The sequence below is a fragment of the Poecilia latipinna genome, unplaced genomic scaffold (genome assembly GCF_001443285.1).
Source record: "Poecilia latipinna isolate Pla-1442-1.1 unplaced genomic scaffold, P_latipinna-1.0 Scaffold1547, whole genome shotgun sequence".
In the NCBI taxonomy this organism is placed as follows: Eukaryota; Metazoa; Chordata; class Actinopteri; order Cyprinodontiformes; family Poeciliidae; genus Poecilia; species Poecilia latipinna.
In genome coordinates this window covers 67,303-81,534 of record NW_015114163.1, presented here as the reverse complement: position 1 = coordinate 81,534, position 14,232 = coordinate 67,303, and the positions used below count along the sequence as shown (strand labels likewise).

At 39.4% G+C, this 14,232-nt stretch overlaps 3 protein-coding genes across 9 annotated transcripts in view; 2 read left to right on the top strand and 1 right to left on the bottom strand.

Annotated features, from left to right (window-relative positions):
• caprin2 (caprin family member 2) overlaps positions 1–6,290 on the top strand; it is a 21,069-nt gene extending 14,779 nt beyond the window's left edge. For 2 of the 5 annotated variants that reach the window (XM_015058521.1, XM_015058517.1), the window contains 5 exons: positions 1,997–2,141; positions 2,224–2,397; positions 2,553–2,614; positions 3,471–3,522; positions 5,113–6,290. In XM_015058521.1, the coding sequence (XP_014914007.1) occupies positions 1,997–2,141; positions 2,224–2,397; positions 2,553–2,614; positions 3,471–3,522; positions 5,113–5,687 (1,008 nt within the window). In that variant the 3' untranslated portion in view covers positions 5,688–6,290. The remainder of the gene's footprint in view (positions 1–1,996; positions 2,142–2,223; positions 2,398–2,552; positions 2,615–3,470; positions 3,523–5,112) is intronic. The other 3 variants (XM_015058518.1, XM_015058519.1, XM_015058520.1) reach the window with 3 other exon arrangements.
• An 823-nt stretch (positions 6,291–7,113) lies between these two features.
• On the top strand, positions 7,114–10,562 carry spx (spexin hormone). Of its 2 annotated transcripts, XM_015058528.1 has the most exons (6): positions 7,123–7,455; positions 7,792–7,875; positions 7,972–8,029; positions 9,496–9,558; positions 9,738–9,824; positions 9,954–10,562. In XM_015058528.1, the coding sequence occupies exons 1-6, from the start codon at positions 7,435–7,437 to the stop codon at positions 10,007–10,009; spliced, it is 369 nt and encodes a 122-aa protein (XP_014914014.1). In that variant the 5' UTR covers positions 7,123–7,434; the 3' UTR covers positions 10,010–10,562. The 2 variants fall into 2 exon arrangements, with proteins under 2 accessions (XP_014914015.1, XP_014914014.1); XM_015058529.1 differs by lacking the exon at positions 9,496–9,558 and having other exon boundaries at positions 7,114–7,455.
• gys2 (glycogen synthase 2) overlaps positions 9,844–14,232 on the bottom strand; it is a 46,227-nt gene continuing 41,838 nt past the window's right edge. For both annotated transcript variants that reach the window (XM_015058526.1, XM_015058527.1), the window contains 4 exons: positions 13,813–13,908; positions 13,569–13,732; positions 11,506–11,586; positions 9,844–11,285 (listed from right to left, as the gene is read on the bottom strand). In XM_015058526.1, the coding sequence (XP_014914012.1) occupies positions 11,067–11,285; positions 11,506–11,586; positions 13,569–13,732; positions 13,813–13,908 (560 nt within the window). In that variant the 3' untranslated portion in view covers positions 9,844–11,066. The remainder of the gene's footprint in view (positions 11,286–11,505; positions 11,587–13,568; positions 13,733–13,812; positions 13,909–14,232) is intronic.

Sequence of the window (14,232 nt, the reverse complement as noted above, 5' to 3'; positions counted from 1 at the left end):
CTAATATATATATATATATATATATATATATATATATATATATTAGTCCTGGTGATGAGATTTACAGAGAACAAATTGAGGATAGTTTTGGCTTTAATGATGGTCTAGAATAATTTAATACAACTTTACAAGAGATTTATAGTCTCTCCGTCCCTCAAAATATGAAAACCTGAAAAGACTTTTAAGTTTTCGCTGTTCTCTCTCTCTCTCTCTCTCTCTCTTTTTTTTTATTTATTTAAAGCATCTTTGAAATGAGACAAATGTAGGCTTTAATCCTTTTCTATCACACTTTGTACTGTGACCTTAAGTTCAGGGGTCAGACTTGCATCCTCCAGGCTACAGTGAGCTTCATCTGCCTCCGTTTCATCTTTTGTCCTTTCACCAAAGCTCTGTTTCTATAAAGCCATCTTCTTCCAAGCCCCAAGATTGTAAGATCAATGATTTTACACCTCATATTTCATTTTATACTTTGGGCATGTTCACTAGTTTTGTGAGAAGTCATTTGTTCTGAGAAGCAGGGCCAGGCCAAGGCATAAGCAAATTACATGGCTGCTTAGGGCTCCAGGGTTACTAGGGGGCCCCATAAACTTGAAGTTTTTAGGCCAATCACTGATTGCGGATCTTTAAGATGCCTTATCTGCCAGTTCCGATTTTGGAAGATGCCAAATTTCTTTGCCGCTAAATATAGCAAGAAATTGGCCGAGTTGCTGCAGTTAATAATCGTAGTGATTATTAACTGCAAACATGCAGACATGACCTGGTGGGCTGGTCTGTCAGCCAAACCTCTCACTGTAGAGCAGAAGAGGACAGTGGGTGATACTTTAAACCTTTATTGAGGTAGATGAAATCGGTGGATAAGATTGACTTTACATGTGTTGGCTAGGCTTGTTGCGATTAAACAATAAATCAATTAATCACCTGATAAATTAAAATGAAGTTTATAATAAAATGAAGGCAATAATATTGCTTGTTTTTTGTCATGTCTTTCTCTTTCTACTGACAAAAGCTTCACTCCAGTTACTCTTGTTTTCTTGGTAACAGCTCAGTACACGGCGAGTTAAAGTCCTCAGATGAACTCTGTACACAGTTGCGATGACGGCGACAAAAGTTGAATAATTTTCAACTTTCTTGTGTCGCATCATTGGCCTCGTGCCCGTCTACGTGTACGAACTCAAAAGCCATAGGAAATGAAGGGAGGGAGCAGCGATGTCTCCCACCACTGTGTGACCATTACCTCAATTACCTGCCAGGTTCCTGGTCTCCAACCACAGAGCGTAGCATAAAGCTCGGTGAGGAGGAGTGAGTTAGGAAAACGCAGGTTTAGAAGCCAAACGTGACGGTTGCAGTCAGGGATCATTTTGGATTCAAACCGACTGACCATGGTGAACCACTGAACCCTTTGGAGCCGCTACATTGTAAAACGGTAGCAACTAAACAATATCTGCACCTAAAATGTACCAATACAGGTTTCTCCCCACCTCCATCACCAGAGGATGAGAATGTGAACAGTGCATAATGCAAACCCTCTAAACTCCACTCACAATTTTTTATATTTAAAAGGTTTTCCAGTTCTAGTGTTCTTTCGAAATTAGTTAACCCTAACCCTCTGAGAGGGTGTATTTGCATTGTTATGCAAATTTTATGCTATTAACAATTGTTTCAAATGACAATATTATCGTTTACTGCAATAATGTCTAGGAAAATTTGTTGCCAAGCAAAATTGATCATGATAGGCCTGGTTTTGGCTCATCACTGATCTCCCAAAGTTCTGAAAATGGGTGCTGAAAAATTGGAAGACTGATGAATATATTCTATAAGATACAAGGATATAGAGAGGACAGCACTGTCAGAGATGCAATAAGTTTATAGCAGGTGTGTGAATTATCTAATCATCTGATTTTTGATTTCAGCCCAAAACTGAATTTTTCTTAGGGCCCCACAGAAAACCTTGACCAATTTCCTCAGCCCTCTTTCGTCAATTTCATATTTTCTGCAGGTCTTCAAGGTGGCCACATCTTCACCCCAAAATGGAGAACTGCACTTCAAATCCCACACTGCAGTCTGTTCCGGGCTCAAGTACAGCACCGCCAGTACCCAAACACCCCCAGAGTTTGCACCCCCAGATGATGAGCCTCAGATGGGTATGTGCAGACTCATGCAGCCTATAAAGTATTGGCAAAATTCATCACTTTGTTACTGCATGGAATTTGTTTCTCCACGTAGTGTATCAGTCAGAATACTCGGCTGTTAACGGTGGACAGATGTTCCTGTCCCCTGGCCAGACAGGTGGAGGTTTGAATCGAAGCAGTCAGTCCTACAGTAGAGGATCTGTCAGAGGTATGGCACGTGGTGGCAAGGGACTGGCTCATAACCACCGGTCCTCTGGTTGGCACAGAGGTATCCAGCCTCGGCTCACTTCCTTTCTTTCCCCCACCCTGCATGTTTAACTTCTCAATGATCTGTTCTGATTAAGGAATTCAATAAACATGACTGTTCTTTAAAAGTTAAAATGATTTTTCCTGAGGTTTCCCTGGTTGATTTCTTCTCTTCAGGAGGATCCTACATCCCTCCCGCTCACCTCAGGGAGTCTGTTCCTCTTCTCTATCCAGCTAGAGTAAGTCAGTATCTAAGCTTTGTGATCCTAGATGAACTCTGATGGAATGCATCCTAAACGGGTATAGAGATAATCCATCTTATTAGACCAATCAGAAGGACATATCCAACTGATTCTGAGGGCAAACAAACCATTCTCCTTAGATTCATGCAAACATTTTAGGTTGATGTTTGACATCGTCGATCATTCTCCATGGATTCCCCTATCCCCCCCCCCCGCTAAGAAAATAAATTTAAGGTATGCTAGTTTTAAAACTTAACATGTCTTGATTGAAATAGCCTAATTATAGTTTTAAAATCAGTAACTTATTCTGGCCTATTGACCTTTATGTTACCTATAGTTACAGCAGATGGTTTGCTAAGATCTGTTGGACTGCCTTTTGTCTGTGTGGGAAACAATCAGGAGAAGTAAAACAGCAGGAGTTCCTGGCTTTAGAGAGAGGGTCAGAGATGGCTCCTGGTTGGATGAGCAAAGATACGCCTTATTTGAATAAATTAAAGATAAGAATACGCCTTCACTATAAAACTTTCTACACAGAAGTAACAAATTAGATTTGCTCTCGCAATTCTCCAAAGACGCCTTTGCTTTTCTTTCTTTCTTTCTTCCTTCTTTCCATTTATGTCAGGTAAATGAATGTATGTCTCTGTTGTTCTGCAGTTTCTGTTGTAATTGTATGTGTTGTCTTCTATTGGATTAAACTGCAATTCTGTGACGTCTGCCCTCGTTGTTTTTGTGTGGCTACACGTGGCCCGCCGGGAGAACCTGGAATCAGAAGATCGAGCCAAAGAGTTTCTTTATTAGATATTATAACTTAAAATCTTCTTCAACACCCCATAAGCATTTGTTCTCTTCTCAGGACTCAGGATATCAACACGTATACAGGCGAGGAGGAGGAAGGCACAGCTCTGGTAAGAACTTCAGGCAAAATCCATTCCTCATTCCAGCATGATCTCCCTCTACTTGCTGAATTACATCTCAAAAATTATGATGTATAAAAATGCAATATGTCTAGCCAGTCATCTCCAAGTGAAACTCTTCTAGAATCATCATGGAGGGATGTATTCCAAGCCTTTGTTTCTTGTAATTTTGATGATTTTGTCTACAGCTAATAAAAAAAAAAAAAAATAAAAAAAAACAGAATTTAGTGTCACAGAAAATTAGAATACTGTGAGAAAGATGATTAATGGAAACTTATGGTGCCACACCATAATCAGCTGATTAACTGAAAACTCCTGCAAAGAGTCATTAAACACTTAAAAGCTGCGTTTAGCTCGGTGTCCAGTTCAGAGATGATACTCCTGGGGAATTTTTTTTTCTTTTCGTGAATGATTTTTAGTTACCTTTCTGATGCACGCTATGCAGATGAGCAGACATTTTCAACTACACATAGCGGTCAGGTGTGTGAATTGTAATTTGTCAAAATGATGGCTGGCCTGCAGGTTTTTCCCGCCAGCCTTCCGAATGGACAATGACTCTACGCATACAGTCAGAGTGGTTACAAAGTGGCATAAGGTGTTTTTGTGGCCATCACAAAGCCCTGACCTCAGTCCTGTGGAGAAGTTGTGGGCAGATCTGAAAAGGTGCTTCCAGCCAGGAGGCCTACAAATCTGACTGCTGGAGTTCTGACCCATCCCTCCTGACAGAACTGGTGGAACTCAACTGTTGAAAGAAAACTCAAAGATGTGATCCAAGTTATACAGTTTAAATCACAATTATCCCTGATACTGAACAAATGTGAATACCCTTCTGAAAGCTACAAAACATCTCTTTAGAAAATTCTTTGCTGCGTTTTCACTCATTTAGAAATAATTTTGGTAATTCTAACTGACCTAAAACAAAAGTTTGGTGTGATTTTAACTTCACAGTGAGAAAGAAATGTCTCTCTTTTCAGTCTGTGTGAACTTCTAGTTTCAGTTGTATGCGTTACTTAACCATACAATTGTAAGTAACCTTCTCAGGGATGGTTGCTGCAGCAACCAGCCTTTTCAGGGATAGGTCAGAGGGCATTTTATATCCTATCCTCAGTGTGGGGTGTGTCACTGACTGTGACACTTGGCAGGTCAGCTGTCTTCCTATAATTGGGTAGGCTTCACAATATTTATGCAAGAGACATTTATTGAGTTTTCAATAGAATTTTCTGATATGTTTATGTGCTGGAGGCCCTATTGAAAGTAGCAAAGCAATGACTGTGTAATGAATCTTTAGTTCTCTTTTGAATGGAATTGATGAATGAAATATTCTAATTTGCTCATAATCACTTGTGTATATTTCCTCCACAATCTGCAAGAAAGTCTCAATTTGTTCATCACTTAAAAATAAAAAACAACTCTACGTGTTGTGTTAAACTGACGCTACCATATTCACGAAGGCTGTTGCTTCATAAGACTCACTATTGCCTGAAATGTCAGATGATATAAGATCAGCTGTTTATCTGAAGTTGCCATCAACATGTTGACGTCCTCAAGGTCTAAAATGATCTTTTACTTGTTTCTGAGCAGCAGCCTGGAGTGACTCTTCGCAGGTGAGCAGTCCAGACCGGGACGGAGCCTTTACTGTTGTGGACTCTGGTCATGGGGATTCCTTATCTGTGTCGACAGTGGAGGTCCCACTGACCCCACACAGCCATCCGCCTACAGCCTTACTCTCCATGCCGCTTTACCCACTCTCGCAGCCACTGCGTGTGGCCTTCACTGCCTCTCGCACCGCCAACTTTGCACCCGGCAACCTTGACCAGCCCATTGTGTTCGACCAACTGCATAGCAACCTGGGGGAGATGTACGACACCCACATTGGTCGGTTCACCTGTCCTGCGAACGGAACGTACGTTTTCATCTTTCACATCCTGAAGCTGGCCATCAGCGTCCCACTCTATGTTAACCTCATGCGCAACGAGGAGGTGATGGTCTCTGCGTATGCCAATGATGGAGCCCCTGATCATGAGACTGCCAGCAACCATGCCATTTTGCCTCTTTTCCAGGGAGACCAGGTGTGGCTCAGGCTGCACCGTGGTGCCATCTATGGCAGCACGTGGAAGTACAGCACGTTTTCAGGCTTCTTGCTTTATCAGGACTGAACTGGTGAAGGCTAGATGGCCACCTTCCTCCAGCATGGTTTGCTTACAGCTTACATTTCAGAACTGGTCAGGCAGCATACCTGTGTATCAAATGTATGAAAACCAAAAACCGTTCCCAACTAGATGATGCTGTGTACGCTCAAAGCCATTTCCATTTGGGAAGTTAAAAATGGCTGTGATGATGGCAGTTACTGTAGTCAACCATATTTTTTCTTTTGCCTTTTGTCTGATGCTGGCTCAGCTGGACCGAGCTGTCGTCACGGAGATGTTAAACCCACAGGTCCTGCAAGTACAGAACAACAAGGTGGCCACTCTTATGGAGTGTTCTAAATGTGTGTTTTGTTTTTTTTTTTCTGAATGGCTTTTGAAAGATTTTCAGGCCATGTTGAGTGAATGACTTCCTCATCAGGGACATTACTGGCATCATTCTGCTGGAGCCTGGTCTCTAAAGAATTCCTGCTGATGTGAAAACGTACAGCTAAGGAGAGGAGTTGTTTTTTGGTGGTGGGTATGGTGTACACGAGATCAAAAGGTAGCGCTGCTGACATGACTGTGTCAAGAGGTTCTTTGTTGCCTAAATAAAATATAAGCAGTATCCTTTGAGTCATTAGTTTTCTGTAAAGGCTACAGGGTGGTTTATGGTGCAGTTGTAATTCTTGGCCTTGCTCTCAACATGATCTATGCTGCTTTAACCAAACTGGTTGTCCATTAAAGCTTTTCCATAAACTTTTCTTTATAAAATGTAAATGCAATAGCACCCATGTCCATATTTGACAGCTGAACTAAGTTTTAGAAGTGGCATTTAAATAAAGCAATAATTCGAGCATGTTTTTTATACAGCACTACACTACTTTTCCAAACTACATAATTACTTTATAAAGAGCACCATTCTCTCGATTTCCTAGTGTTCTGCTTCAAAGTATGGAGATCCGAGTTAAAGCAAGGAGCCAACCTGTGGATAGTTATCTTTTTATATGCATTGAGTTAGATGGTGTGGGTGGTCTGGAACAGGTGGGGGTAGGTCTGGTTTTACAGATACATTATTGTTAACCACTGCTGTTTTGTATGTGGAACTATAATCAGAATACTATCAGATTATTTCAGTTGTATACGAAATGCAAATGATGGGGAAACAAAGCGAACTACCCACAAAGGGAGTCGAGGGAGCTCTGACACCAGGGGGAGCTCTTCAAAGTTAAACATTTTTAAAAAAGATAATTTACAGCCTCAAACTGTCTGAATGACTGAACATAAAGTACTGTGGGGTGCAACCTTCACCTACAAATACTGAAGTAATCTGTGATGGAGCTGAACAAACGAGGCCTCTGAGATACAGGACCACATTCCTGGTAGTGAAATAACCCAGTATTGTATTTATTTTTTTGCCTCTGAGTTATTTTTATCAGAACAAGTTTTGATTTTTAAAACCCATAATTTCTTCTGTTCGGCTACACTGAGCAAAGATGCAAAAGAAGTGGAAATAGCTTGTGGCAACTTCTTGCAGCAAAACATTTACGTTAACATTAACGGCTCTCGCAGAAAGAAGCAGAATGATTAAAATTGATCCGCAAGTCTCTTCTTTCACTCTCCTACCCGCCCCCGTTTTATCATACTGGCGTGACCTATTAGTGTTGGCATTATGAAGAAGTGTGGCGCACAGAGGAGTCGCTCCCCATCATGGTATAAATACAGGAAACCAGCAGTAGCAGTTACCTGATCCTGTTTCTGAGCTGGACACCAAGCCAACATGACATCTGGCACCATAAAGGTAAGAAAACACACATATTCATATCCATGTTCATTTTACATTCTAGTTTAATGGAACATTTAGTGGAACCTTTGCCATTATTTTGTAGAGTACAAAAATGGTACACAAAACAGTTTTAAATTGTTAGAAGAAAATTGACTCTCAACCTTATAATTTCCTCAAATATTTCACTGAGCTTTCAGATCCAAATATTTTATCTAACCATTTTTATGGTGTAGCTATTCTTTATTCATATATGGATGAATCAAGGGCTTTATTCAAGTTTTTAATAATTTTGTAGAAGCTGGCAGGGTGATGGTTGCAGCTCTCTTTTTGACTTGTCTCTGTATCCCACAGGGTCTGAGGGGCTTCACGTTAACCAATCTGCTCACCCTTTTGTTGCTTGCATCCTTCATCTCACATTCATGGAGCGTGCCAAAAGTAACTGTTTCTTTTTGGGAGGATTTACTGTAATGAACAAAAGTGTTAAATTGCCAAATTAAAAACTGGATAAAACTTTCTTTGTTTTTTCTTCAGGGCTCATTTCAACGAAGAAACTGGACACCGCAGGCGATGTTGTACTTAAAAGGAACACGTATGTATTTGGTCTTTTAATGACTGACATTTAGGGTTTAATATTATTTTAAAACTATATCATTGTACGCATTTATTCATATCATTGAAACCTTTTCACATTTTGTCACATTTCTGGTCTTCAATGAGTCATTTGACAAGTGTGTAATGTTATCAGACTAATGGGAAAATATTTTTGAAAGATGTTTGTGTTTGCCAGAACAAGCAGTGAGAGAAAGTGATCTGAAGCTCTGATCTGTGATGAGGACACTGGTGTCAATCAACATCCAGTAAATAGAAAATAATGATCAAACTAATTAAAGATTGGGGAAAAAAATCCAAATGTCAAGACAAAATAAAAAAAATGATCACATTTTTAAAATGCTAATTCAAATTATTTACACAACTGTATAGAAATACATTTGTGATCAAGTTCATTCTTAAGACATGATTATGTTACTGTCAGGTGGGCTGCACTGACTGGGTGAGGCTCAAAGCACAGACTGAACATGCACACAAAGTAATCAGAGGAAATCATTCAGCGTGAAAAAGGAAAAGAGTTGGCAATAGAAACAACAGGATTGAAACCTTCCCAGTACTGTTTCTATTGTAACTGTTGCAACCATCTGTCTGCTATAGTAACCACCAATATCTATCGTTAAATATTGCCTGTTTATTGTTCTTTGTTAGCTTTGATTCGCCATTCTTTGTAAGTTTAGAAGGAAATTTGATACTTTTTGTCTGCTTCTCTTTAGCTTTAAGCTTCCATGTTTTCTTAACTATCTGCCTTCACTGAATCAATCTATCAATCTATCATTTATCCATCACTCAGTTCTATTTATACCATCAGGTAGATTTGGTTAGAGTGAAGTGAGTCAGTCTTCTTGCCAGACAGGAAACTTTACATGAACACAATAAATATAACTATAGCATGATTCATAATGGTCTGGTGTTAACAATACTTTAATATTAAATACAATTAAAACCCCTCAAATACAGGATCCTCTTTTGGACCATTAGGTCATGCAACACACTGAGTATGTGCTTGATGACGGAATGACATTGTAACATAATATGCAGCTTATGTTACACTAAACTTATGTTACTGTAAACTTCCATTTTGCATAATACCTTCATTATACATGCTTATCCTGATTTCCTGTTTGGATTTTGGTCTAACTCTAACACCACCATTCATAAGTTTTCCAATATTTGTGTTGATCTATCACATAAAACCCTACTGAACTCCACTGAAGGCTGTGGTTATAATGTGATGAAATGTGAAAATGTTCAAGGAAAGATTTATGAGCCACTTTATGCCATAATATTCAAGCTCAAATATTTTAATGAATAGTTTATTTTTACTAACACAGCTGGACAATGTATTCAGAATGGCCATGTTTGATCCAAACTGTTGTGCCAACATTTAAAGGAAAAAATAAATACATTTTTAACGAAATGAAACTGACTTGTAATACTTTTTGTCAGAGGGTCGTAGGTTCATCTCTGAGGATGGAAAGGAAGGAGATGTCTATGACACGCTACACTTAGGTACAACAATGTTTATTTGGTTCATAGTGAAGCTAAATTAATGCTCATTCTAGCAAGTTGTGTTCATAGTTTGAGAATAGTCAGAGTTCTCACGGTCCACCACAGACCTGAAATCAGAACTCGGCTGTTCAGAGGACTTCTGATGTGTGTGTGCGCTTTTTGTTTTTTGTTTCCTTCAGAGACCCGCAGTCAAAACACAGAGAAGCTGAGTGTTGGCCAGGCAGCTACAGTGCTGCTCAAGATCCTGCAGCAAGCCAGAGAGGGAGGTGACCACTCAGTCTGACCGCTTGTTTTCTGACGTTGTTTCATAAGTTATTCGCTGTTCTGTTCTCCAGAACTGGCTGAGGCTTTTTCATGTTCTATGATATAATGTTTGTCTCTTTTTTTTCTCCTAGCTGACGAAGCTCCAGACGAGGTGTATTTTCCAGTGTGGAAGAGAGAATACTTCTGACATCAACAATAATCATCATATTTCATCATTTTTGTATTTGTGTTTGGTGCAACACTGTTAAAAAGCTGCATTGTAAATATGAATTATCTCACTGTGTTTAAAATGATATTTTAATAAACACTTGGGGATTATTGCACTTTAGGTCTGAGGTTGACTTAAATGTTTGAAATAAAACCACTTCCCATTCATACAATCTGCATCCATTAACAGTGAATGTGTAAAAGTCAAGTTTATTTGCGTAGCACATTTCAGCAGCAATGCAGTTCAAAGTCGTTTGCATCAGAGCTCTGAGAACCTGATGGGGCACCGACCTGCTGCTGCACACCTGGCATGAATGAATGGGTGATTACCAGGTTTTTACAGGCAGGCAAAGGGGGACACTGAGTTGTGCTGGAGAATGACGCATCTGAAACATGTCCTCTGTGAGCCCTGAGGACGGGGCCTGGGGGCCACTGCTTTACATGATCAAAACATGACACACTAATTATGTTGGCAACAGCAAACAACCAACAAACATTATATTTTTCCAAATAGCATAATCAAAATCAAGGATCGTTGACATGAAATGTACATCAGATATATGGATCAATGTTCCAGGTATTATCAGTCAAAAGCAGCCGAGCCGTTTGGGTTTTTATCCTTGAGTTAAAGGATCTTAGTGTTTCTGGAGGGTAGTTCCTGATTAGAGGAACATGAAAACTGAATGCTCCCCTTCATGTTTGGTTCTGGTTCTGTAGGGTCTGTAGGTTTGTTTGATGTAGCCAACTATAGAGAAACAGCAAGAGTCAAAGAGAGGTTTAAATTTCAGAAGTTCATAGCTTTTGCCTGATAAAAAAAACAAAGACATTGTGTATGTTTATGAAATAAAGTTTAGACAGATCCAATAATTTCCTGAAATATTTTGAACAGAATCTTTTTGTTTGTGCATCCTGACTGATACAACTAAGTTATTTGTGTGAAAGAAGTAAAATGATAGTTGTTATTTAATCTCTAAGTTTATTGAATGTGTTGGGCAGTCGGTGGAACCAGGAACGATTCTGAACTTAAATTATTTATTTTAATTCCCTGACTCTCCTGGCTGCTTTTTCTTGCCTTCTGGCACTGATCCCAGCATAAAAGGAGCCTTGATGTTCAACCGGTCCCTCTCTGCCTCCTCTTCTTCATTGTATGGCTCATCATCATCATCCTCCTCATCACTGTGGTGTGGGGTGGAATGGAGGGAGGCAGAGGGAGACGGAGGCACTGAAGCTGGCCGAGGATAACGGAAACCCTCAGTCTGTGAAGACAACACAGAATGTCCTTTTCATTAGCAGTCTTTCCATCTACAACTTTTATGTGATCATTTTACCCAGAGCAGTTTTTTAAATAGGAAACAAATATGGCTGACCTTACCTCAGAATCTCTTATTAAATCAAGATGAACTCTTTCCTGCTCTTTGGAGAAACTCCACACAAAAGGGAAACATTTCAACTCCCTTATGGGAGTTCTTTACTTGCCTTTAGAGGGCCTTTGTTGTCCATCTTGTATTTGTCTGGGAAACTTCTGCTAAGTGCCAGATGACGGGCGTGTGTGTAGAACTGTCACAAGAAATGATAGATGCCAAAAAAGTCCATCAAAACATCTTATATGTAGTTTTTTTACTCTGTCCATGTATTAGTTTATTTTTTACTTAGCTTTTTTTATAAAGTAAAAATAACCACAGCTAATCAAACACTGAAAATTCTTGCTGTTCAATTTCATTTTGAAACAAAAATCAAGTTAACACTGTAAATGTATCTTCCCTGTACAAGGTCCTCACTCCCTTTGATGTTTTATCATTTATTGCTTTTACTAATCAATTATGATCAACAAAATTTGACACTTTCCCCCAAAACCCTTTGGGTTCTGTTAAGAAAATAAATTTAAAATATGCTAGTTTCAAAACTTAGCAACATGTCTTGATTGAAATAGCCTAATTATAGTTTTCAGATTAATAACTTATTCTGCCCTATTGACCTTTATGTTACCTGTAGTTACAGCAGATTGTTTGCTAAGATCTGTTGATCTGCCCTTTGTCTGTGTGGGAAAGAAACAGAAGTTCCAGCTTCACACTGATCTGTGAAAAGCCGTAAAACAGCAGGAGTTCAGGCCAGTGGAGGAGAAGCTCTGCTTCCACTTTGTTTAGATAAAGGAGACAACTGGTGTTTGATCTTGAAAACAAATTGTAGGTGGTTTCTAACTTTTAAGAGGGTCCGAGACAGCTCCTGGTTGGCTGAGCAAAGATACGCCTTATCTGAATAAATTAAAGACAAGAATACGCCTTTACTATAAAAGTTTGTACAAAGGAGTAACAAATCAGATTTTGCTCTTTGCAATTTCTCCAAAGACGTCTTTGGTTTTCTTTCTTTCTTCTTCTTCTTTTCAATTTGTCTCAGGTCTGTTTTAGTGTGTTTGAAGTCTCTGGTTGTCAATGTGATTTTATACTTTTAAATGTTAGAATAAACTCTGAAAATATATGACGTGGAGCGCTGACTGTCATCTCTGTGTGGCTTTTGTTTCCACGCATGGGATCATTGAATCCTGGAGCACAAGAGAATATAATGAGCCAGAAGTTAATGATTTTATTCTCTTAACAGTTCACAGTTTCTATAAAAATATGACAAATAAAATTATTTAAAGGGGAGTATTATGCTAATTGACTTTTTTTATTTAAAAACTTTACACCATGTTATAATGTTATTCATTATCAACATCATGCAGTTTTGGTTTGAGTATGTCTTGCATGTTTGAGAAATCCTTGAATCTCCCATGGCAACCATTCAGGGGTACCTAAAGGCTTGATGTTTGGAGCTGCCTTCCCCACTCAGCTCCACCAGACTAAGAAAACATCTGGAGGAGTTCCACCAGGTTTTCTCTGAACTCATCTTACAAACTACTTCTCATCCATCACTTCTAATGGTTGTAACTGGGATAATGGAGGAGCATTGTTGTGACAACATTCTTAAGGTGAAGAGTCTGAAAGAGGAGGAGCTTCTTAAAGAGACAGATGCTCAATGTCAAGGGACTAAACTACAAATCTGACAGCTGGAGCAGTTTATCTGGAAGAATGGAGGAGAAGTGCAGCCTGAGAGCGATCCACACAGAGAGCCAGCTGATAAATACTCTTTCACTGAAAGGGTGAATATTAATGCAATCAGTTCTTTCTTATTTTTATTGATCGTTGATTGATCCGGGAAAAAAAAAACTAATGAAGTAAAAAAAAAAAAAATCACAGGGGTACTTTTTGTAGGGACTGTTAATTTAATTAATGCTGCTTGACACAATCCCACTCCAAAAGACTTTTTGAGATTTATTTGTTGGCAACAATAACACAAAGTTAAACTGTGGATCACTTGCACATCTCCAGCAGAGAAAAGGAAACGTCAGGCTAGTCATTAGATTGTAACTGCTTGTCATATTTTTTTTGTTTTTGGAAACACCATTACACACATCTACTGGAACGTATTTGTGAGTGATAAGTCATTATAAAACCAACGCCTCTCCTGCAGTTAAACTGTTTCTCTGTGTGTTAGAAACAGACCCTTCCTAAGTATCTCCAGTCCAGCAGGTCTGACAGCCTCTCGGTTCGGTTCCTCTGGATGATGCGTTGACGTCGAGACTGCTGGCAGAAACTGAACATGAACTGGGTCAGCTGATTGCAGGACTCCTCAGCAGATTTGAACCGACGGTCCACGATGTAGATACCTACGACAGAAAAGAGGTTTGAAGGAACACTGACCTGAGAAGAAAAAGATGGAGCATTGAGGCGTCTGTGTGTGTATTACCATAGGCAGCAGGGTCTGAGACATGCTCCTCCATGAAACAGCCAAACCCTGACAGATTGGTGGTGACACTTGGTATGCCCATCACAGTACACTCACCTGGAAAAGACACACCCAGCACACCTGTATGCTTAAAGGTTGGACTGGAAAGACAAGTAAATTAACAAAATGTAGGATCTCAATGAGGCACCAGCACCCTCCTAACCCCACAAGGGACAAGGGTGTTAGAAAATGGATGGATGGATTGATTGTATCTCCATGATTACAATTAAACTGCCATAGAACCTTGATAAACCTATAACCTTTTGAAGGTTTTCAAGCATTTGTATTCATATATCTTACTTAACTCCTCAAATCAAATCTAAGTGCCACTTGTCTTTATAAGTCCCCTAATTATTAACTAGAATCTAGCTGTGTGTAATT